This window comes from Pristis pectinata, chromosome 1 (assembly GCF_009764475.1).
Source record: "Pristis pectinata isolate sPriPec2 chromosome 1, sPriPec2.1.pri, whole genome shotgun sequence".
Classification (NCBI taxonomy): Eukaryota; Metazoa; Chordata; class Chondrichthyes; order Rhinopristiformes; family Pristidae; genus Pristis; species Pristis pectinata.
This window is the reverse complement of record NC_067405.1, coordinates 85,864,840-85,889,995: the sequence shown is the minus strand read 5'-3', so window position 1 is coordinate 85,889,995 and position 25,156 is coordinate 85,864,840. Positions and strand designations below refer to the sequence as shown.

General features: G+C 44.4%; 2 protein-coding genes across 2 annotated transcripts in view; one reads left to right on the top strand and one right to left on the bottom strand.

Moving 5' to 3' along the window:
* The window catches only part of LOC127568860 (cytosolic phospholipase A2 zeta-like), a 70,312-nt gene extending 50,487 nt beyond the window's left edge, over positions 1-19,825 (top strand). The window contains exons 8-16 of the mRNA XM_052013120.1: positions 388-523; positions 2,274-2,410; positions 7,285-7,507; positions 10,382-10,496; positions 11,407-11,544; positions 12,236-12,343; positions 17,615-17,781; positions 18,906-19,092; positions 19,626-19,825. Of these exons, the coding sequence (XP_051869080.1) occupies positions 388-523; positions 2,274-2,410; positions 7,285-7,507; positions 10,382-10,496; positions 11,407-11,544; positions 12,236-12,343; positions 17,615-17,781; positions 18,906-19,092; positions 19,626-19,825 (1,411 nt within the window). The remainder of the gene's footprint in view (positions 1-387; positions 524-2,273; positions 2,411-7,284; positions 7,508-10,381; positions 10,497-11,406; positions 11,545-12,235; positions 12,344-17,614; positions 17,782-18,905; positions 19,093-19,625) is intronic.
* Positions 19,826-20,849: 1,024 nt separating this feature from the next.
* The window catches only part of LOC127568795 (eIF-2-alpha kinase GCN2-like), a 116,800-nt gene continuing 112,493 nt past the window's right edge, over positions 20,850-25,156 (bottom strand). Inside the window, 3 exon segments of the mRNA XM_052013006.1 lie at positions 20,850-22,536; positions 23,073-23,191; positions 23,926-23,970. Of these exon segments, the coding sequence (XP_051868966.1) occupies positions 22,479-22,536; positions 23,073-23,191; positions 23,926-23,970 (222 nt within the window). The 3' untranslated portion in view covers positions 20,850-22,478.

Below are 25,156 nucleotides of genomic sequence, written 5' to 3'. Positions count from 1 at the left end.
CACTGCTTCTCATCAAGTGTGTTATTGAACAAGCAACAACTCACTTTCCACATTGTTCCTTCAATGCAGCAAAGAAATGCAAGAGCATTATCAAGGAAAATGTTTCTGATGTCAACCCATAGCAGATAATAGCCTAGATGACCAGAACCAAAGGGAGCTTCTCCATCTTTACTTACACAGATGCCCCTTACTGCAGAGTGTAACATCAAGTTAAAGCTCCCTAAGACAGATGCATTGGAAATTTTTTCTAACCTAGTTAAAAATTAAATATTTCTGTCTCTACAATATAAAGAGTAATCAATATCAGTGTATGTCAGGGGATTAACCTTACAGTTACATATCGTTACAAATGGATTGGGTTTGACTTTGAGTGTCCTTGTTAAACAGCTTTGAAGATCTTGATGTGCGCCTCAGTTTTGACATCTGTGACCCAGAAAAGGAGTTCCTCATAAAGAGAAAGAAATTGGTGGCACGGGCACTGAAGAAGGCACTCAACCTAAAGAAGATACCCAACAGCAGTCAAGTAAGAAGCAAAGGATGCAGTGAGCTAAATACACAGCCTTAACATAGAGAGGATGTGGGGGGAATGAGCCCCATTTTGCTTGACTCCTGCCTTGACAATTAGAATGAGCAAATGCTAATTTTAGCTGTAAAGTTGTATTAAGCATTTTGCCCCTTGAATGTGAAGCACTGTGAATCTCTTACAGATTCCATGTTTCTACTTTTCTGAAAGTGCTATTATAGATCAGCACTTCTGCATGATCCAGTATTAGACCCTGTATCATTAGGACAGTAGTCACTATAAGCTAGGGACTATTGTCTAAACACTGCCAGTACCTTCCTGTACTTTCCCCTGGCAATGCACCTCAACCTAAACCTCAGAAGAGTATTACTGTTGCATTTCAGATGGCAGTATCTCAGAATTGTCATCCTGCAGCCTCCCAAAAGTACGTAGCCTTATTAGGACTGGTTTATGTTGCAGCCCATGCTTACGTTTAACCTCTTCACACGGGTTAGTATTGTTTAATGTGAGGCATGCTGGAGAAAAATCAGCTTCTTATTTCTGTCAGTTGGCTTACTCCTGCTTCCGTCTATATTGTTTCTGATTCCAAATAGCAAGCATATGCAGAGCAACAATAATTTCAAAACCCATCCATTGGACACCATTTCCCACTTCCTTTGTTCATGCCCTCAGTCTCTATTATACAGCATCCTTTTATTTATTCTGTTACAAGGATCCTTACTCCAGACCCTGGTCTTAATCATGAGTCTTACTGTAGGATGGCACTTATGGCTTCTGTGTGTACCATTGTCTGTGTCCACAATTTCTGTCATTTAATAAACATGACCATTATTGCTGTATTTTCTTTTGCTTATTTCCTTTGGTTTATTTTAAGCTGCCTGGTCTATGGTGCTATTTTCCTTTATGAGGACAGGAGTTATATTTGCTTGCTAGCCAGTGATAAAATTATATTGCCTAGAAAGTCTTGCCTCCTGGAAAATGCTATTGATTTAAACTCATTCAACACTCTTACAACCGCATGTTCTTTTAAGATGAATGTAGAATTTTATTTTAGGAAGTTACTATTGATTGTTTCTGCTATCTTTTCAGATAATCCACTCTGGATTATAAACATGAGTTAAATAAACATTCTCCATATCTTCCCAGGTGCTGTGCCATTTGGGTCAGCTCTCCCTGGATACTGGCTTTCCTGTCAGTGGAAACTGCTTGTCCTTATCTACTCTGTCAAGACATCTCTGCATATTTAATTAAATCTCCTTTTAGCCCTTGCTTCAGAGAAACATCCAGTCTCTCCAAAGAGCTGGCTATAAGATTGTTATAGACTCTTGTATTGCTCTGGGAAAATCTCCACCTTCTCTTTAATGTCTTAACATCTTTCCTTATCTGTGGTGCTCAGAATTGGCCACATTACAGTCAGTGTTTTATATGACTTTAGAACATCTTCCTTATTCTATGTGGGAGGCACGTAACAGATTCCCTCTTTAGTTTAAAGGCATTACCATTGCCCCGATTCGTGCAGGTTCAGGTTTTGTATGTGCTGTGTGTTCTTGTTCATTATGGCCAGTCGTTTATGGCAAAAGTTACAGAGACAGGGAGTACAACTAATTGAAGAGAGCTTTCAATGAGCTGGCCTAGACAGGATAGGCCCAAGAGCCTGTGTTGTAGAGTTCTGTGATGTGGTAACGCTTGGCTCTTTATTGAGATGTGAGCAGCAAACTCAGAGACTCTTGACCATTCTTGTTATCTACAGACACCCGTCATTGCAGTCCTTGGCTCAGGCGGTGGAATCCGAGCAATGACCTCCCTCTATGGGATCCTGTTGGGGCTGCAGAAGCTGCAACTTTTGGACAGTATAAGCTATATCTTCGGAGTGTCGGGTTCCACCTGGTGAGTGTGTGTCTGGGTTGAATTGGATACTGATTTCTGAGTAACAATTTGTTTCACCTTTGTGCTTATTAAAATGAAGATTGTTCATTTAGGAAAGTTAAAATCTTTCCCATTTTGGACACCAGGGACCTGTTATTAGCAGGAAAAGTTGGAATCCAGCAAAGTACTCTAGAAAGTGCAGGGAAGTGGAGGTGCTTCAAACATAAAATGTACTAGAGTCTTCCACTCAGGCCAGGCCATACAATAGATGGGTACCAGGCTGAAAGCCTGACTGAGGAGATATGCATCTGACTATCCCTTGGGCACTTTCCTCTTCATCCCAGTTGTTCTGGAGGCCCAACATAATCACCAGCGAACTCCAGCCATCAGCAGCAAGGATGGTGTCCAGCACACACCCAGCCTTCCTGAACAACATGCAGCCTCTGCCCCCCGCGCTGGCTCGTAACTGGAAGGTTGTTACCAGCTGACTCCACACAGCCCAGATATTTAATAGTGTACATGAATGATTTAGACGTAAATGTAAGGGTCACAATTAAGGAGTCTGCAGATGGTACAGAAGGTGGCTGTGTGACTGAGAGTGAGGAGGAAAGCCTTCGACTGCAGTGGGGTGTAGGTGGTCTGGTCAGCTGGACAAAAAATGGCAAGTGGAATTTAATCCAGTGAAATGTGAGGTGAGGTTTAATATGCAACAAGGGAAGAGGAAATACAATCAGGGAATAAGTAGCAGGGTTACAGAGAAATAAGGAAAGGGGGAGTGGGACTTTTGGGATTGGTGTGCTGGCAGCCAGTATACACTTGATGGCCCAGATAGCTTCCTTCTGTATCATAATAAATGAGTAGTAAGTGTTAAGTTAGTAAAGGTGGAAGGACAGGTCAGTAAGAGGTTAAAAAGGCAATCATAACATTATACCTTATTATAACATAACATTATACCTGAGGCATAGGATAGAGGAGCAGAAAAATTATGCTGGAACTGAGCATGGCAATAGTTAGACCATTAGACCACAGCTTGTGTACTGCACACAGTTCAGGTCACCACATTACAGGAAAGTTGCAGAGGAGATTTACAAGGAAATTGCCAGGAGTGGAAATCTAGTTTATGAGGAAAGGTTGGATAGACTTTTTTTGTGGAATAGGGTTAGCGTAATGCTTTACAGCGCCAGCGACCCGGGTTCAATTCTGGCCACTGTCTGTAAGGAGTTTGTACGTTCTCCCCGAGTCTGCGTGGGTTTCCTCTGGGTGCTGCGGTTTCCTCCCACATTCCAAAGATGTGGGTTAGGAAGTTGTGGGCATGCTATGTTGGCGCTGGAAGCGTGGCGACACTTGCAGGCTGCCCCCAGAACACTCTACGCAAAAGATGCATTTCACTGTGTGTTTCGATGTACATGTGACTAATAAATCTTATCTTAACAGAAGACTTAATTCCAGATACTGACTGTTCTTTGTGTGGAAAAAATTCCTCGGATCCCCTTTAAACCTCCTCCCTCTCACCTTAAACCTATGCCTCTAGTTTGTGAAACAAACACTGGCTATCTAACCTATCTATGCCCCTCATAATTTTATATACCCCTATCACATAACCTCTCAGCCTCTTTCACTCAAGGGAAAACAGGCCCAGCCTATCCAATCTCTCCTTATATCTCAAGCCCTTCAGTCCAGGCAACATTCCTCTGAATCCTTTCTGCACCCTTCTAGCTTAATCACATCCTTCCTATAGTGTGGTATCCAGAACTGCACACAATACTCCGAGTGTAGCCTAACCAATGATTTGTACAACTGTAACATGACATCCCAATTCTTAAAATCTTAATTAGAAGGGAGATAAGGAAAAGCAGGCTTGAAGGGCTGAATGATCTACTTCTATTACATTATTTTACAAGTAATATCAAGTAAATGGAGAAGGCAGAGGAAAGTTTTATTGATAATGCTTGGAATGAGAGGTTTTAGTAATGAGGAGCAATTGAATTTTTGCAACATGGGCCCTTCAGATTTTGCTGAGAAAATGTTAATAATCAACCAAATTCAGAGTAAATAATCATAACGCATCTTAATAATAAACTACTATAAACCAGGAGTAAATCTATTTCATTTGGTTGGTTCAGTGTTAACTGGAAGACAAGATGAAAGGATTCATTTTGCCTTAAAATCTTTATCATTTGGGGGGTGGGGGGGGAATATATGCATTTCATAGTCACAAACTCTTCCACCCCCCATCCCTTCCGAGCCCCGGACTGTACCTTCACAGCATCTCATCTTGCCATTCACCAGCCCAACCTTGCCGAGAAGTCTGGGCCAAGCCTTGATCGCCGCAAGAGGAGGACATTGTTGATGTGAGAGCTGAGAGTTTCTAACCCCAGTGGTGTGGTGAGGGGCCACGTCAGTAATTGACAGGGGTCTCCAATCGGGAGTCCCCTGTCAATCTTCTGACCTGACCATCTGACCTGAAAAGTCGGTAGTGACCACTGATCAGTAGGTCAAATACTGCCCTCTTATGCAAGTGGATTAAAGGGAGAGAATAATGGCTCAAGAGGGAACGAGGTGGGGAAGGTGATCACAAGTGAAATAAGCAGCATCCTGGACATGGTTCCTTGAAACTAATGACACAGGAAGGTGAAGAAGGCCTTTGGCACTTTGGCCTTCATCAGTCAGGGTATCGAATACAGGAGTTGGGACATCATGTTACAGCTGTACAAGACATTGGTGAGGCCACATTTGGACTGCTGTGTGCAGTTCTGGTTGCCCTGCTATAGGAAGGATGTCAATAAACTGGAAAGGTTGCAAGAAAGATTCATAAGGATGTTACTGGGACTGGATGGTTTGAGTTATGAGAAGAGGGTATTATAGGCTATATATAGGCTATATGAGGCTATATAGGCTGATGTTGGAGAGGTTTCAGGGGAGATTTACGAGGATGATTCCCAGAATGAAAGGGCTTACATATGATGAGCGTTTGTCGGCTCTTGAACTGTACTCACTGGAGTACAGAAGAATGAGAGGGGACCTCATAGAAACATTTAAAATGTTGAAAGGACTGGACAGAGTAGATGTGGCCAAGCTGTCTCCCTTGGTGGGTGAGTCCAGGACCAGAGGGCACAATCTTAGAATTGGAGGGTACAGGTTTAAAAGCGAGTTGAGGAGAAATTTCTTTAGCCAGAGGGTAGTGAATTTATGGAATTCTTTGCCACGTACAGCAGTGGAGGCCCGATCATTGGAGGCGTTTAAGGGGGAGATAGATAGATATCTAATTAGTCAGGGTATCAAGGGATATGGGGATAAGGCCGGAAATTGGGGCTAGAAAGTAATAGTTTTTTTTCTCATGGACATTCCCCCATTTCTCATTTCTTTTTTCTTTTTCTTTTTCCCTTTCTTTTCTTTGGAGCAGACTCGATGGGCTGAATGGCCTACTTCTCCCTTGTCTTGTGATCTTGTGGACTTTTTCCCCCGGAGTGCAGGAAGCTGAGGGGTGTCCTTATAAAATCATGAGGGGTGTAGGTAAGGTGAATCAGCCACAGTCTCTTCCCCATGTTTGGGGAGTCGAAGAGGGGATAGGTTTAAAGATTTAAAACAGACCTGATGGGCAACTTTTTCCACACAGAGAGTTGTGGTTGTATGGAACGAGCTGCCAGAGGAAGTAGTAGAGGCAGGTACAGTTACAACATTTAAAATACATTCGGACAGCTACATGGATGGGAAAGGATTACAGGAAAAGGGCCAAACACAGGCAAATGGAACTAGCTCAGTTAGGCAACTTGGTTAGCATGGGCGAGTTGGGCAAAAGGGCCTGTTTCTGTGCTGTATAACTCTGACTCTGTATCAGTCCCCTCCAAATACTGAGATCACCTCAGGACACTGTATAATTTTGTCTCTGATGACTAACTAACCTGATAAGGGTTACCGATAACGTGTTGACACAAGAAACTGCAGATGCTGGAATCTGACCCAACAAATATGATTCTGGAGGAACTCAGTGGGTGGGGCGACATCTGTGGAGAGAAATGGACAGCTGATGTTTCAAGACCCTTTATCTGGACTGAAAGATAGAGGGGAGATGGCCAGTATAAAAGGGTGGAGCGAGGGCTGGCGGGTGATAGGTGGATGCGGGTGAGGAGGGATGATGGGCAGATGGGGGAGGGGGGAGTGGGAATAGCGACAGAGGCTGGGAGGTGATGGGTGGGGGCGACAAAGGGCTGCAGGTGATGGAATCTGACAGGAGAGGAAGGCGGAGCCTGGAATCGAGTGAGGGAGGTGGGGGGGGGGGCAGATGGGAACGGGGGGGGGAGGGGAACCGGTGGGAGGAGTGTGTGGGTGATGGGCAGATGGAGTGGGTGGAGGGGGGGAAAGAAACAGGGTGATGGGGGCTGGGGTGGGTGTGGGAGGAACGGGGTAGGTCAGAGGGAGAGAAAAGGGACAGAGGGGGAGCAGGTTACCTGAAATTGGGGAATTCAGTGTTCATGCTGTCAAGTTAGACCGCCCAGGCGGAATATGAGGTGCTGTTCCTCTAGTTGCGTTTAGCCCCACCCTGGCAGTGGAGGAGGCTGAGGACAGACATGTCGGTGTGAGAATGGGGAGGAGAATTAAAATGGCTGGCACCCGGGAAAGTGCCTGGAGGGGAGGGGTAGAAATGAGTGGACCAGGGAGTCAAGGAGAGGGTAATCCCTGCGGAAGGCAGAAAGGGGTGGGGAGGGGAAGATGTTGCAAAGAAGATGTTGTAAGAGCAGAAGTGCGGGAGGTAGAAGAGATGGCAGGCAAGGGCTCCATCAACAACAGTTGGGGGGGTGGGGGGTAGGGGGAGTTCCTCCAGCATCTTGTTTGTTGCATCAATGATGTGCTGCCTGGTGACTTCAGATCCTTAAACTAATGTCACTTCTTACCAGGTGCATGTCTCAACTCTACCAGGATTCAGAATGGTCTCGCAAGGATATAAGAGAGACAATTCTGAGGATCAAGTCACAAGTGATCAAGAGTAAGACTGGCGCCCTGTCCAAGGATCGATTGGGGTATTACATCAATGCACTGACAGAAAGGAATCGCTCAGGATATAATGTGTCCATTCCAGACCTGTGGGGGCTCATCATTGAATCATTTCTATATGGCAAGGTACTGAACCACAGCTGTCTCTCATTTGTAGTTACCTTGTACCACATACGGTGGTCATCTGTAAACATTCTGCATTGATCAGGGATATCAGTCAAGTGTGAGAATCAAACCTTCTGTTGCTTTGAACTGATTATTTTCCATCTGATGAAGAGAGCTGACTGCTTCATTTCAGATTCATTGCGGAGGGGCATCAAGCAGAGGGTAGAGACATCGTCCTTGAGTCTCCCATAGACTGCCCGCAGACGCTTTCCAGCAGGCCTGGCAAAGCACTGATAATTATCTCCCACTGTGTGGTTCACTGCATTCTTGGTGAAACTAAACACCAAATTATTAAGGCGAGGTACTTAGATGCCACCTCAGTTCAGCTGAAAGCACTTTACAACTGGTTAAGCATCTTGAAATCCAGCCACTGTCCTTGTGCAGGGAAGTTTGCAGTTAGTGTGTGACCTCCCACAGACACCAGTGAGGAAGTGACCAGTCATCTATTTTTAGGCTTTGATTGAGGGATAATTATATGTGTACTTGAAAATGCAGACGGGGCCTTGGTTTACTGCCCTATTCAAAAGTCTGAATGAACTGCAGTGAGGACTAATTATGTGCTTAAATCTCTTGACTGGGGTTTGATTCACAACCTTCTGACTCGACCCACAGATCCACATTGGATATCTGATACAAGAATCAGTCCACAAAAGTTTCCTGTCCTGTCCAAGGATTGATTGGGGTATTACTTCAATGCCTTGACAGAGAGGAATTGCTTAGGATATAAGGTGTCCATTAGAGACCCTTGGGGCTCATCGTTGAGTCATTTTTATATTTCATGCCTTTACACTTTTAGAAGTGGGGTGACGGTGTAAATGCAGACACCAGAGCAGTCAGTTTACACACAGTGAGCGTTCGCAGACGTCAGTGTGGGAATGAACAGATAATCTGTTTCAGTGAAGCAGGGCTGACCCACCCACTTCAAAATGATGCCCTAGACTCTCTACATAGAAAATGCTGGGAACACTCAGCAGGTCAGGCAGCATTTGTGGAGAGAGAAACGGTTAATGTTTCAGGTCAAAGATTGATGGAACATCTTCAGCCTGAAATATCAACTCTGGTTCTCTTTGCACAGGTTATTTGGGATGGTCAGCATGGCTTTGTGCGGGGCAGTCCTGTCTTGAAAACTTGATTGAGCTTTTTGAGGAAGTGTTAAAGATGATTGATGAGAGTAGGGCATTGCATGTTGTTTACATGGAATTTGGTACAGCAATTGACAAGGTCCCTCATGGCAGGCTGGTCCAGAAGATTAAGTCACATGGGATCCATGGTGAGCTGTTAAATTGGATCCAAAATTGGCTTGTTTGTATAAGACAGAGAGTAGTGGTGGAGGGCTGTTTTTCTGGAGGTCTGTGACCAGTGGTGTTCTGCAAGGATCTGTTGTTTGTAATGTATATTAATGATTTGGATGAAAATGTAGGTGGTCTGGTTAATAAGCTTGCAGATGACATGAAAATTGGTGGAGTTGTGGATAGTGAAGGAGGTTGTCAAAAGATACAGCAGGAAGCACCAATTGGAAACTTGGGCGGAGAAACAGCAGATGGAATTTAATCTGGATAAGTGTGAGATGTTTCACTTTGAGAGGTCAAATGCAAGAGGAAAGTTTACAGTAAATGGCAGGACCTTGAGGAACATTGATGGAGGAATCTTGCAGTGCAAGTCCTTAGCTCCCTGAAAGTGGCAACACAAGTGGATAGGGCGGTGAAGGCAGTGTACAGTGTGCTTGCCTTCATCAGTCGGAGCACTGAGTGTAAGAGTCAGGAAGTCACATTGCAGCTGCATAAAATTTTGGTTAGGACACATTTGGAGTATTGAGTGCAGTTATCATCACACTATTGGAAGGATATGGAGGCTTTGGAGAGGGTGCAGGAGGGGTTCACCAGGATGTTGCCTGGTGGTTTGGAGTGTATTAACTATGAGGAGATGTTGGACAAATTTGGATTGTTTTCTCTGGAACATCAAAGGCTGAGGGGCGACCTGATAGAAGTATGTAAAATTATGAGAGGCATAGACAGGGTAGGTAATCAGAGTCTTTTTCCCAGGGTGGAAATGTCAAATACTAGAGAGTATAAGTTTAAAGTGAGAAGGGGAAGTTTAAAGGAGATCTGCGATGCATGTTTTGTAACAGAGAGTGTGGTAGGTGCCTGGAACACACTGCTGGGATGGTGGTGCTGGTGGAAGCAGATACTTTAGCAATGTTTCATTGGCATTTAGACAGACACATGAAGAGGCAGGGAATGGAGGGATAGAGATCACGTGCAGGCAGATGGGATTAGTTTAGGTCGGCATCATGGTCAGCGCAGAAATGGTGGCCTGTCCCTGTGCTGTGATGTTCTAGGTGCTGTCTGACCTGCTGAGTTCCATCATTCGGTGTTTATTGCAGATGTCCAGCATCTTCCAGTTTTTGATTTTTTGCTGTGGAACCTTTTACATCCATCTGGGAACCTTTTACATCCATCTGAGAAAGCATGGGGTCTTGGTTAACCAACCCATGGAACAATGGGTCCTCCAACAGCATGGCTCCTCCTCAGGACTGCACTAGGGAGTCAGCCTGCAGTGGGAGTGGGACCAATCCATATTCTCTTCACTCTGGTAAGGAGGCTCCCAGCAGGGCTGCAGATGAACTGAGGACATCTTATGTGATGGTGCCCTTTGTGGATGTGTTGATAACACCCCTCTGAAACACTTACAATATCTTGGATAATTGGAATTACAATAATTGGATATCTTACAATATTTAAATCAGTTCCAGTTGTTGGTGTTTACCTAAAAAAGCTGTACAGTGGTGCTTTTAAATAATCAGAGTGAATGAAATTCTTCTTACCTTTATATCAGGAGAATAAGACCAAGCTGTCAGACCAGCAGAGAGCTGTGAGAAGGGGCCAGAACCCATATCCTGTCTACGCAAGTCTAAACGTGAAGACAGATGTCAGCGCTAAAGATTTCGGAGGTACACATCTCACTTCTCTTACACTGAAAGTAAACTCTGTTTTTGATTTCATTGACATTTGATCTCATCTCGCTGCCTTTCATTTTGGTGCAGTTGGTTGTAACATATCCTGTTGGTCCTTGGGGTGGGTAGAATGAAGGTATTGATATTAAGCATGGAGCGTAGTGACTGTTCACATTCTCTGTCTGCAGGTGGGTGGGTGGGGAACAGACCCCCAGGCGTTCTTCACAATTCTGTGCAGGTGAATTATGCAAGTTTAATTTAGCTTAAAAAGCTCCTAAGTAGCAATGACCATGAAATTTCCAAACTTCATTAAGATGGCAGTTTTCCTTCTGGGAAATCTCCTTCGTTCTGGCCAGTCTGTGACTCCAACCCACCAACATGACTGCCTCTAAACTGCTGAGAAAGGCACACAGCTACTAGGGGTGGACAGTAAGCCCTGGGCTTACCAGCAATGTCCACATCCCTTGAACAAATCTTAACAGATCTAATTACATTGTCAAGAGAAAACCTTGCCATTGCTTGAGTAATGTTACAGTATTACAGAGGCCCCAGTATTTCAACTTAAGGGAAATGATAAGGTGTGTGGGTTATACAGGGGCCTTTCTGTTCCGAGTAGAGCTGATGTTCCTCTGAAATAACTCTGAGAAAGGGCTCATTTTGCATTTTTCTGGCACATGCACAATCTCACCATACCTTGATGAGTGTGAGAAGCATTTTAAAGGGCAGTGTTGTTATTTCTCGCTGGCCAGAAACAGTGGACATTTCATGAGCTGCGACTCTAGAGGGCTGTAGGACTGTGGGAAGGCAGGCTTTCTACTTTAATATGACTTGCAATTTAGTGTCATCATTTTTCTTTAAAAGAAAAGATTGCCAGACAACAGGAAGCAGATTCTTATTACTTTTGCAGAATGGTTTGAATACACGCCTTATGAAGCAGGACTTCCTAAATACGGAGCCTATATCCCAATCCAGCATTTTGGCAGCAAGTTCTTCATGGGATACCTAATAAAGAAGTTCCCTGAAACAAGAATCAGCTTCTTGAACGGTACAGTTAACAATTCACAATTTGTATATGTTCGTGTGTTGTTAATGGAGTGGTGACTGTTGTGTGTGGGGGTTTGTGCCTGTTCGGTGGGGAAGTGACTGTGGTAGAACCATAGAACCATACAGCACAAAACAGGCCCTTCGGCCCACCGTGTTGTTAGTCAGGGGCATGGGAACTTAAGTGGGACTTTTAGCTCTTTGAGCCATCAAAACATGCTTTCCCATCATTCCTCACCCATCTATTTTCAGTAATGGAGTGAATTTTGCAATTCCAAACCTACAATTCTCAAAAGTAGAGTTTTGTGACAAAGACACCTGGATGTGGAATTTGGAAAAGAATGATAAAAGCACTTGCAGTTTCCCCAGTTGTTTCTTATAATACTCCAGGTTGGAAACCTCTCATTAGTTCACAGAGATTGGTCTGTTAATTCCCATTATTTTCTTCATTATCAGTTTCTTGCTTAAGTTAAATAGAATAGATTCATTCTCTTGACAAAGTTCCCTTTACCGGTGACATTTTATCCTTTACCTCTATCATGAAGACAGACAGATTTATTAATTTAATGTCATTACCTTGTTATCAGTGATGCTGTCACCTGCAGAGTAGAGCACATTGTCCCAGGGAGGGAGTGATGGTGAGTGGGGTAGATTTGCAGACAAGGATGAAGATAATGAAACATCTTTCTGCACAGGCCAGTGGGGAAGTGCTTTTGCAGCAAATCTGGAGGAGATCCTGAGGGAGCTGATTGGCGCCTCCAACACCTGGATGCGGAGCTTGCAAGATGCCATCAGGGTGACAGGTCTCTGTTCTCTGAAACCAGTAAATAACTGCCCTTCTCAATGTTTGTGCGGAATTGCTGTCTGGTTTGCAGTCTTTCTTTGAGCGATATTAAGAAGGTCCAAAATCACAAATATCAATGGCAAACCACCTCTCATAAGCTACTGAGGCTGCCTTACACATGGCCTGTATTACCTTCATCTCATTTAAGCTCCCTTGATTCCTCAGGACCTGGCCTTGCATGTTTGTGGCATTCAACTATTTAGGGGCTCATTGACGGTACTGTCTACACAATTCGGCACTGACAGTCCTTCACAATTGCCCATTGTTCTACCCTGTACAGATCCCTACCAGCTCCAGTGGACCAACTTCTTGTTTCGGCTCCCATTTTAGCCGATATTGTTCACTGTTTTCTCCCTCTGATGCTGTTCCCCCAACTCTCTGACCTACCTAAAGACACTCCACAGTTAACAAGAACCAGCATGCAAGTCCAGGCCTCTGGGAATTAAGAGAACTGGAGGGAAGTTTGGGTTAGAGAAGAGCAGATGATTTTCCAAAGAAAACTTGTCCCATTACTGGTGACAAGGGCTGTCAGCAATATGTTTGCGTCTATGTTTGCATTCTATGCCAGTGAAAACTTTCATTTTCCTCTCCCAGGTCTGAATGTATTCTTACTTCGTACATCAGTGTTCATCTTTCCTAAGTCCCACATGCCTCCATTCAAGTTTCTATCCTAGCTGCTATAAGTTCACAATGATATCTCCTCTGACTGTGTTAAACTTTCCCTTCTAATCACTGACCTGCTGGCAGCTCTCGACTGCCCCCAGCATCTCTGATGTTCAGCTCACTGGGACTGTCATCCTCCTCTTTCTCCCGCAGGTTATCCTCCCCCCCCCCCCCTTCTTTTTGGAGGATCATCTGCACTCCTTTATTATCCCACATTCCCAAAGATGTTTCCATGTGTAATCCCATTTCTTCTCAACAAACTGTCCCTTTGCAACAACTCCCAACACAGGGTCAGTATCTACAGGTGTGCTGATGATGCCAAGCTCTGTCTCAGAACATCTCCACTCTGCAAATTGTATCGGTTCTGCACAACCTCTCTTACATTATAGCTAAATTCCTTGACGTGATTTGTGTAAAAACAAAACCAGTTTCACTCTCCCAAACAAAATGTTATGAGCTGATATGTTGCAGTTGCAGAGAAACAGATAGATTCAAGTGAACTTCAGATGCAGATGACTATTCCACGTGGCATGCTGGATGGTTTAATCAAGAACTTATTTGTGTCACGCCTGACAACATCAGAAACCAACAACTTCATGAAGGGTCTCTTTCTGCACCAAATGTATGACCAGAATCACTACTTCAAAAGCAGGGAAGGTACCTATTTAATATCTGTGTGCCCATGTTAAGCAAATACTGTGCAACCCTACAGCACTGGTGAGTGCTAATTACCTCGTAGCACCAACCAGTTGGAACTCCACATCATGCAACTTGGGAAGGGTATTCCCACAGCCAGGCAGCTTAGACCCGTTTGTATTTAATGTGTTTAACTGAACTCTGTTCTCAAGTTACCTTTGGAACACAAGCTGCTCAGTGGGGGAGATTAACTTGTGAGGGGGTGAGGACAGGGAGACGTACCCATCCTGATCCAGAAGGTTAAGATTCATGGGATCCATTGATAGACTGGAATCAAAATCGGCTTGGCCGTAGAAAAGAGGAGAGTGGTAGAGGGGTGTTATACTTATTGGAGATCTGTAACCAGTGGTGTTCTGCAGAGATCGGTGCCGGAAACTCTGTTACTTGTAATGTGTGTATGTGTATAAATGACTTGGACAAAAATGTAGATGGGCTGATGAGTAAGTTTGCGGATACATAAAAATTGGTGGAGTTGTCAAAGAATTCAGCAAATTAACTTTTGAGATATGGGCAGAGAAATGGCTGATGGAGTTTAATCATCTGTAAGATGATCAAGTGTAAGGGGGGAGTATGCAGTAAATGGCAGCATCCTTAGGAGCATTGATATACAGAGGGATCTTGGGGTCCAAGTCCATAGCTCCCTGAAAGTGGTAACAAAAGTAAATAGGGTGGTAAAGAAGGCCTATGGCATGGTTGCCTTCATTGGTCAAAGCATTGAATGTAAGAGTCAGGAAGTCACATTGAGGCTGTATAAAACTTAGTTTAGAGTCTTGTGTGCATTTCTGGTTGCTCCGTTACAGGAAGGATGTGGTGGCTTTGGAGAGGGTGAGAAGAGGTGCACCAGGTAAGTTTTTGTTTTACACAGAGAGTGATAGGTGCCTGGAACATGCTGCCGGGGGAGGTTGTAGAAGCAGACGCAATAATGGCACTAAGAGGCATTTAGATAGGCACATGAACATGCAGAGAATGGAAGGATATGGATCGTAGCCAGGCAGATAGAATTAGTTGAACTTGGCATCATGGTCAGCAAAGACATTGTGGGTCAGAGGGCCTGTTCCTGTGCTGCACTGTTCTGTTCTACCAACCCCTGAATTTTTAAATACTCTACTTCTCAGTTTTCTACTGTTTTCAAATCCCTTTTGTGCCTCCCTATCTCTGTAACTCTCTCATTTATCTGTATCCCTCCAATTTGAGACTGTCCAGCATTCTGGAATTTAATTGCTCCACAGCTGGTGGCTGTGCCTGCCACTGCCAACTCCCTGACTGTAACTCCCTCCCTGAACAGCTCAACCTCTTCTTCCTCCAGTAAGATCCTCCCACACAAATCCCTCACATCTCCCCACATGTCTCAGCATCAACATTTATTTTCTGTCGAGCTCTTTTGGAAGGTTTGCCCCATTAAGGGCAAGATACCATTAGTCGGCTGTGACAGTCTCGCCTCCTTGCCAGCAAGGTGTGGATTTAAATTATGTTTCAGAACTTGAGCACATACAAGCAACCCCTGGGTTATGGAGAGGCTGTGTTCATAGAAATATGGTCTGTTTTGTGACTTTTCTCACTGAATCCCATGTTATAAGTGGAGATGCATTAGCAGGCTTTCTTTTTCTATCGTGTTAAGCCTCTTTATCAGTGATGACAAATTGACCCACCGCTGGGGCTAATATTAGACTTGGGGGGTGGACAAGGCCCCTGCAAAAGAAACAACACATTTTGTCAGTTTTTTATTTTTAGTCACTCGGTACAGTGGGACATTTAAATTTGGCTATGACATCACTGCGTCCGTTGTGAAAGCGTTCACAGCCGAGTCCCTCTTCCCATGCCCTCTATAGTCCGAGGACGTGCTCTTCATCTACAGGGCATCTTCTCTGACAAATCAAGGCTCATGGATTAGGAAAGGGAAGGGATTTGAGGATCAGGGTTCATTGGAGAAAGATGGTGTAGAAGGTGGTGGTGTAGATGGAGTTCAGGGGGGAAGCCCGGTGACAGTGGAAGTGAAGGCGGAGGGATTACGTTAAGGAGCTGGCCGTGGCAATGGGTGTTCCCCACAATGCAGCGCAAACGAGAAAGAAACGTAAGGCTATGGTGGCAGGGTGTGGTGAAGTAAATAGAAACAGGTAATTTAACCTATAAATTCTATGTAGTGCTATGTTTCATATCTCCTTACCATACAGGAGGTCATTCAGCCCATTGAGTACGTGCCAGCTCTCAGAGCTATCCCATTCCCCCAACAGTTTTCCTTGTAACCCATTCCTATCAACTCACCCCAGACCCTGCCACCCACATACACCAGGGACAAATTACAGCAGCCAGTGAACCCACCAACCCAATCAGCTTAATCTTGTTCTTTTATCTCTTCCTGTCTAACTGAAAATATTGAGATGGCAACTAGGCAGTTTCATGAGTGTTAGAACAGACATCATTCCTGCACCGTTGTAATCCCACAGCAGTGAGGTATTTCAGCCTGCAATCTGTTTCATTAAACTCGTTTGCTGAGGTTTAAATATTGATCAGAACTCTGCAGAAACTTCCCTCTGTTTATAACCTTTTCCCAGATGATACCTCTGATGGTTCACACTGAGATTGTGTGAATGTGGTGAGTCTGTACAGCAGAGCCTGGTCTCCAATCGCCTTGGACCTCTCTGACATTGGAACAAGACCTCGCTCTGCCCATTTACATGTGCTAGGCAGTTACTGTGTGAAACCTCACTCATGAGGATCTGGCCACCAGGTTGAGACCAGGGACTGCTGAAGGACAGCACAGACTCTCATCATTGGTCATCATGAGCAAGGTGGCTCACTGCTGGTGGGAAACTTCAGCCCATTCTCTCTATCTCACCGCAGCCATGGAAAGGTTAGCACTGAGGCTTCATCAAGGTGGTAGTGTAATCCCGATGGGATGATGTGTAGGTTAGTCCCCAAGGGATTTATGCTTTATGTCCAACTGTTTCCCATGTCTTGTTCCAAGGCTGCCCTAGTGAGGTAAGCTGCTGTATAGAGGGCACTGAGATGGTTGGCAGGTTGATTGACCAGAGAATTGGGCAGCGATAGGTCAGGAGCAGCATGGCCTGCTGACAGATGGGTAGAGGGGGTAGAGGGCAAAGAAAGAAGGGAGAGGGGATTAAGTATGTGGTACACATGACTGTTGCCCTTCTACTTCAATGGGTGAACATGAGTTTGTGTGTGAGAGAGAGAGAGAGAGAGAGACAGCCATACTAGAAGTGACAAGGGCAGAGTACTGCTCCATTTGCCATACTTCTCCACACTGGCCCAATGAGCAGGTTGTTTGGAGAAGTCCCTTCACAGGGTCTCAATCCCCCCACCATGTTGGGCAACTCTCAACCTGCACCTCCATGTTGGGATCTGATGGCATCAATGGAGGAAATGTGGTATGTTTACTCTCCTCCTCGCTGGCTCTCTTGCAAATACACATCTTTTACTTCAGAAGACTCATTGTTGAGTTGTATCTTCTGCTGTTCCTCACCTACTCTCCAGATATGATTCTGCATGTTCTTCCTTTAACCCAGTAAACCTCCTCAGCACTCCTTTTGCAGGATTTTGTTCATTTTCTTTATTTGAACTCTGATCTGTTGAAGTTACTGATCGTTAATTTGAGGCTGCCAATACCGCGTGTTTAGCATTATACTTCTGAAGGGGCTTCCCTTTACCTCAGTTAACAGCTTCTCTCCAGGTGTTACTTGTCCCCCCTCGTACCTGCCTTTAGCTCTTTCGAAGTCACAAACCTAGCCTCTGGTCTCAATGTCTGAGGCATCAAGTTTTAGCATGTTGATGTTAATCTTATGAACAATGTATACAATTTACTACTTTATATCTATTCACTTTAACATCCTTTTTTTAAAATTTAATCTTTCAGCTAAAAATGTGGTAACCTCTCCAAACCAACTGACTCCAATGGAAAATCTGCTGAACTTGGTTGATGCTGGATTTGCAAATAATTCTGCTTTTCCTCTTGCCCTGCGGTCAGAGAGACACATTGACATCATCCTGTCTTTTAGCTTTAGCCGGGGATCACCATTCAAGGTGAGAATGCTCAGTAGAAATTGCCGTGACAACAAGGTGTGATCACTCTAAATACAGTGCATCCGGTTTGTTGTACTTAATGTTACACGGTCCTCCAACTAGTGAATAGTGGAAGTTAAATTTATTTGGTCTTTCATTTTACATGCATAGGATCTGATCCAGTTAAAGTGCTCGTGTAGCCCAGAACTTGAGTTCGAATCATACAGGCACAGATTGTGAAATTGAATTTTTTTAAAGTCTGTTAATGTGTAGCTGGCACCAGGAAATGATTATAGATGTTGCCAGATTGTTCCAAAAAGCAAAGGGAGCATGCCACTCTTAATTATCTTTTGTCTAATCTCACACTGTGGTTATTCTTCATGCCTTTAGAACGGGTTACTTTCCAAATGCATCATGTGGAAAGCCATAGGTCCCAGACATCACTGAAGTTTTAAGTCATTTTCCAGGATCTGGGCAGCACTGGTATGGCCCATCTCTAATTGCCCTTGAGAAGATGCGGGAGAGCTGCTGCCTTCAACGGCTGCAGTCCTTCCATGAAGGTGCTCCCACAGTGCTGTGGGGAGGGAGTCCCAGTTAATGATAATGGATCAGCAACTTAGAGGGGAACCTGCCAGTGGTGGTGTTCCCCATGCCCTTGTCCTTTTGGAGGCCACCATTCAGCCAAATTCAACGCTGGACAATTGTATCCAGCTAAGAGCCAACCTTTGGATAGGTAATAATCAATATAGTTAATGTTTTTGTTGGGCGCAGTGAAATTACATTTGCACTAAAGGGTAGGTTCCCTTCAGTATGTAGAAGGAAGGATGCAATGAAAACTACTGCAAGGGTTAGATTGTGTAGAATGTCTAAAGCAGAGAATACACCTCTTCCACATTCCCTTTTGCCGCTGTAACGTTAGTGGAGGGAGAGGGTCATTCATTCAACCGTAAACTGTACATTCACTTGTCCAAACACGCTGGGCAGTTCCCTGGAGCCTTCAATACTCGGGTGTTAAAAGTCAGACTGCCAAGTGCATAGAGTATTTTTGAAATCCAAAAGGTACATCAATGAAAAGTTATCTTATGGTGGTGTACAGACACAGCTTCAACATTACACTCTCACCTTTCCCCTCCTCTCCCACCCAGGTTCTGAAGAATACGGAGAAATACTGCATAGAACACAATATACCTTTCCCAAAGATTGATGTGGCAGACTTACTTGAAAAAAGCCTGCAGGAATGCTATGTCTTCATGGATGAAAATAATCCCGAAGTCCCCGTTGTGATTCACTTCCCACTCACAAATGCCACATTTCGAAAATACAAGTCCCCAGGTGAGTTACTTCCCAGCAGACAACAGGAGAAAGTAAATCAGTAACAAATAATTACCAAAGGAGTTTTGGACTCTGAAGTTACCCTTTTCAATGCTTCTGCTCTTTTCTCTTCCCACTTGAAACCATATCCCCCACCTCACAAAGCTCGTTTCCAATTGCTATTGAATACAAGTTTGTCCATTCACTGAACCTAAACTCTCCTCTCCTGTCCTTGCTCCCTTCTAGTACCCCTCATCCCCATTCTCCCTCACCAGTCCTTATCCAACCTTGGTCTCCTCCATTCACCCTACTTGGTATCCTGTCCCTTGCGCTTTGTGCCCCTCTCATCAATCCACACCCCTATATCTATCTTCAGTGGTCTAGATAGTGTGTACTAGGACTCCGAAATCTTCCTTATAACCATAAAACTTCCAATTTATCTGCTGTGTAATCTTGTTTTTTTATCCTCAATAAAGTGTGCTGTGTGTTCCAGAGATAAGTCATTGGAAGTATGTAATTCAACCTGTACAATTACCTGTCTGCATCTGTTGCAGGAGTGGAACGGACATCTGATGCAGAGAGAGATTATGGCAGCTTTGTCCTGGAGGCTGAGAATTCTCCATACAGTACCCTGAACTTCACATATACTGCTAATGATTTTGACAGGCTAATTGACCTCAACTGCTACAACGTGATGAACAATAAGGACATCATTCTGATGGTCTTAAAGCAAGCATTGGCGAGGAAGTACTAGTTCTGGTAGGCAGAACACTGAACTTTAGAACATCACTGCTCACTCCGCTTCCTTGGTGCTTTCAAGGTGAATCAGCAGTTCACACTGGTGCAGGGAAGGTGAGAAGACTCCTGCTCTTGAACCTTGGTCCTCACTGTTCTGAATTAGCTTTGGGGAAATAGAGTCTCCCACCAATATTCTTGTTTACTCTTCTGATCAGTTCTCCACAGTCATGGGACTGGGAAGTTATCACCCAATACTGCAGCAAGTGCCTGAGGTTGACTACTTGCTCCACGACTCTCACCCTCCATTTCATTACAAGTATTATGTAAGGTGATCAGTGTTATATCTTGTGCAATTCATGCTTAAACTATTCACCTATTATCTGGATGACTGTTTATAACTGTAGTTACATTTACCCCAACTGTTAAGGGGAGAATCCTACAGCCTAAATCTACAGTACGCACCATCACAAAACTTGTGTCAGTGTGGGAAGTTTTTTTTGGCTTTGCTACCCTGGCCCGATTTGAAACATCACTTCCAGTCAACCTTTCAGCTACAGGGACAGAGGTGTTGGTTGGAATTGCAGGAAGACCCAAAGAAGCTTTGCAGAAGAATTGAGTTGCAGCAGTTGTCAGTGGAAGCCAGCCTGACCTCCTCTGCTTTCACTGAGTAATTTGGATATAAGGTATGTTTCCTTAAATGACTAGGGCCAGCAGAAGGGTACGTGATGAGTGTAATCACTTCTGAAATACACTGGTCCTCCTGTGTTAACTTTCCACTTCCCCAGTCTGTGCTGGAAGCAGATCTACATTGCAGCAGAATCTGGTTGAGAATGTTACCATCTAGATTTTGGATAATCTTTTCATAACCTGCCAAGAAGCAATAGAACTGTTATGCATCATCAGTTTAGACTAGTTTTGATGACTTTCTGGAATAAAGACCCCCAGAATATTATCAGCCAGAGCCAGGTAATACCTGGGGTACATAGAACATACATAGAACCAATACATCTGTGCGTGGGGATAAAAGTCACACGTGCAGAAAAACAATTTATTTTTTCTTCAAATCTACAGCAAAAGCCATTTTACGTTCACTGTTGAAGTTCACAATTTAGAATGATTTAAATTTCAAGTATAAACAACTTGTACCCTGAAATTCCCCAGATTGTTCTTACTATAGGACACCCTGACAAAATGGCAGAAACAAGTAGTTCTGCAGAAGTGTCACTAAAACTAGCATCAGAACTTCAGGGCTATTATTTGCTTTCCTGTGATTGCTGCATCAGCAGCACTGTCTAAGGCAGCATGAAAGCATCAAGTAATCATGATAAAGTACAATGTTTTCAGTTCATATTCTTCACCTTTGATTATTCCCAGTTGTTCAACACTAGCCGCAACAAATCCCAGCAGCAGCTAGACTGTGTTCTGTACAATAGGAAAGCAGAGTGCAAAGCAAGTGGCTCAACAAAGGGGCGCGGTATCAATCCGAAACTGATTGGACTGGCGACATGTTGAGCCATCCCACAGCAGCTTTAAAATCTGTAAAACACTCCCCAGCTCATCAAAGTGGCTTCAGTGCTGCCCACAGCTTGGGGCTACTAGTTAAGGACGATATAGCACTACAATGCTCAGATTAGATGTGCTTCAAGGATTCTCCCTTGAAAACCAAATACCATGATCCTAACGCAAGAAAAAAAATTCCTATGAACATGGGTCGGCCAATCGCATCGCTGTATTCTTTGAACTTAGTCGAACAGAAAATCCACTGACCTGGGCCTGTCGATTAATGTGACCCACTAAGGTGGGCTGGTGGATTTAAAAGGCACTCGTTCCCAGTCACGGTACTGTAATTTTGTTCTCCTTGATTGGCTGCCTGAGACCAAAAAGTTGTGGGGAAAACCACCATTAGGAAGGAGGGGCGAGAGAAGATGCAGCATCACTGCAGGCACAGATATCACAGCAAGCACTGGCTGGGGCACGTCTCATTGTCAAGGAACAGGAGAACTTATGTGCACCGAGTTCTGCTGAACACTGATTTAAAGTGTAGGGCAGTCATGTCATGGCTCACTCCTGAACAACATGGTTGGGTGAAGCAATGTAATCATGAGCAGAGAAAAGATACAGGGACTGCTAATGACAGTGAACAATTGCCTTGGAAGAGGAGTAGACTTGATTTGTTATATCAGGTGCCACCATGGGTGAGTCAGTGCACCTAATGTGAAAGAACTAGCAGCTATTTCATACTCTGACTGGATGGCTTCTGCTGGCAAAGGATGCAGTGTGGAGCTGTGCCTGCCACTGTCCAGCAGCCTTCTAACCTGCTTTTGCTGAAGAAATGTCTGTATGGGAGTGTTGGCTGTGGGGTGGGATGATTGATAGCCTCCATAAAACTGGAGCTCAAGTTTTGGGTGGGGAAAGCAACCACATGAAGGGATGGTGCTGAGAATAACAGAGGAATGACAATGATGGTGCAGTTTAACACACTGCAGTAATACAAGATGTGTGCATCCACAGCACACTGGATTGATATATTTGATTCAAATATTCCCAGTTGTGAAACAACATTCCAGCTCTCCTGGGTAACTAGCTCATGAATTCCTAATGCATCAAAATAATCTGCACAGGCCTGCTCCATGCAATGCTCCTGTACAACCTTGGAACTGGGAACCTCACTAGAACATAATCTGGTAGTAGTCATCTTTGTAACTGTACAGAACCAGCATGGACACTCTGTGGAGACAAAGAGACAAATGTTAGAGCTACCCAAGTGGTACGTACTCCTGAAGGTAGTTAGTTCCAGAGTATAGGCCTCCTGTAGTTAAAACGTTATGTAACCCTTGCTCCACCTGCCCTAGGATATCTCACAATGTGATGTAGGTGATGGATAAGAATTCATGTCACTTTCTCCAATATAACAAGTGTTTAAGGTCAAATACAGTTTATACCCAGACTCACAGTAATTGGCTGTTATAATTCAGAAATAATTTTGTGAGCAGGAAACAAATTGTTAATGTGATGCCCTTTACATTATGGCAAGTGTTGTAAATGATCCAAGTTACAGCACTGAGGAACTGGCCTGGAACCCCAACCGTTAGTCTTTCCAATTCTCCACACCGTCCTTACAGCAGCCAAGAAGCTCCGCCACTGTGGTAAGTAGGAGCTGGGCGTCCCGAGCCCCGCCAAAGAACCTCGGCAGCAGCCAGGAATCTTGCCCCCACAAGGAGTCCCCTCCATGTTTTCAGAACTCAGCTGTACTTCTGTCTTACCTCTTGATCAATTTGAAGTGATGGATTTGGTCACAGATGGATTTCAGGTAGCGTTGTTTAGATGACTGAGAGAGCAGCTGTTGGAGACTGGTGTTAAATGTTTGCTCATCTCCGTCACACTGCGAAAGCAAGAACAGAGAATGGGGAAGTCGCAACCACGTGTTCACTTCATCACAAGGCCAATGAGAGGCTGAAGCCATTCAACAGTTGAGTGGTAAGGGTCTTATCAGGTGCTTACTGAATAGCAACTGAAGGCTCTAAGCTTGGTGCAGGCAGATCTTTTATCTGAACATGACCCATTATTTACAGGAATTACAGTGACTCCACTCTTAAAAATGAGGAGGGGCATCTCATTTATCGATACATGGGGAACAAAACCAAATCAGTTTGGGTCGTGATACCTAATGATCCGGGGAGTGAGGGGGTTGTGTGGTTGGGCTGGTCACCAACTGTGGGACCATCGCTCACAGCTATTAGAGAGGACTGGAAGCAACCCAGTTTGTCACCTGTGGCAGCTACAGGGATGAGCCTTACTTCTCACCCAGTCAGGTAGCCTGGGAGAAAAGCAGGGAAAGCAACAGGATGAAACAGGATTGCGTGAATCTTCCCTTCGTGACTTATGAAACAGTAACTGACTAAAGAGTTAGAAAACCTAAAATGCTGGAAGCACTCCGCAAGTCAGGCAGCATCTGTGGAAGGAGAATGAGAGTAAACTTTTCAGGCAAAGACCCTTAGTCAGGGGAGTTCAGCTGCTGCCTGACCAGCTGAGTGTTTTCAGCAGTTGCTGTTTTAATCTCAGATTTCCAGTTTTTGACTTTTCATTTACAAAGAGTTGTTGAGATCGAAACCCTACCTTCAGTGATAAGAAGCTCTTCACAGTTTCCTTCGACACATCAACCTGCAAATTACATCATACATATAACTGATGGGAATATATAACTGTGCTCACTGCTAGAAATGTTTCACACAATCCCTTTTAACTGGGAGCATCCTGCTGGGTAGTCACGTCTCACTGGAAACCCTACACGGTACCAGATACTAGAAAACACAGGCAGTCTTCCCAAGATGAGAGTGGTGCAGATGGAGTACAGGGAGCCTCAACAGGGGAACTGGGTAATTAGAGCAGGAAATTCACACAGAGACCCACAGGCCATAAACCCCTGGAGGCTGGGAAATTTAACACTGTGTTTCTGCAGCAGAGACAGTTTCATGTGTGTATGGCAGGTTTGGGGAAGGGTGAAGCAGGTTTATTTCCACAGTGAATTAATCAATTCAGCAGGTTTCCCTGGTATCGGGAGGTTGTATAATCTATAAAGAATCTATGGAGTTGACCCCCCCCCCCCCCACTCACTCACAGGAATCATTTGTCAACACCAAAAATCACAGAAAAGATTAATATCCCTTAAAACAGAGCAGCCCCTCACCAACTGGAACTAATAGCAAGGCAGCTAGATAGGGAAGACACCAAGATTAAACTGGGATTACTAATTTACTGGTGTTTGGACAATACAACACTCAACCCATCTAGTGAGCAACACCAGCAGCAGAAGGTGTCTGCCATTTCCTATTTTGCCATCCTAAGTTAATGCTCCACATAGGGATGGTACAGAACATTTCCTGCAGTTGGGACACCTGCCTTCTCCGGACAACCACCACTGCAGTGCAACACCAGGGCAGTGTCCCTGAATGGTTTCCCCTCATCCTGAATACAGACACATTTCTCTTTCTCTGGTAGCGTGGTGAGCTGAAGGTACAAGAAGGTGGCACTTTTCGTGTAGAGCAGTGTCCCAAGATGTGGTAGAAATAGGTCACCAATCAAAGTTCATCATGGAGACAAGACACAGATACTGGAAGGATTGCATAACATTTTGGACAAACAGGAAAATTGAGGAGGGAGATTTGGAAGAGAATTCCAGAGCTTAGGGCTCAGGCAACCATACACACTACCCTAATGCTGGAGGATCTACAAGGGGCTGGAGTTCCAAATGGAAGGTTTGTAGAACTCAAGGGGATTCTTGAGGATAAAGAGGATGAGGTTATTTAAAATCAAAGCAAGAAGGAGCTGGAGCTGTCATCAGTGAGTA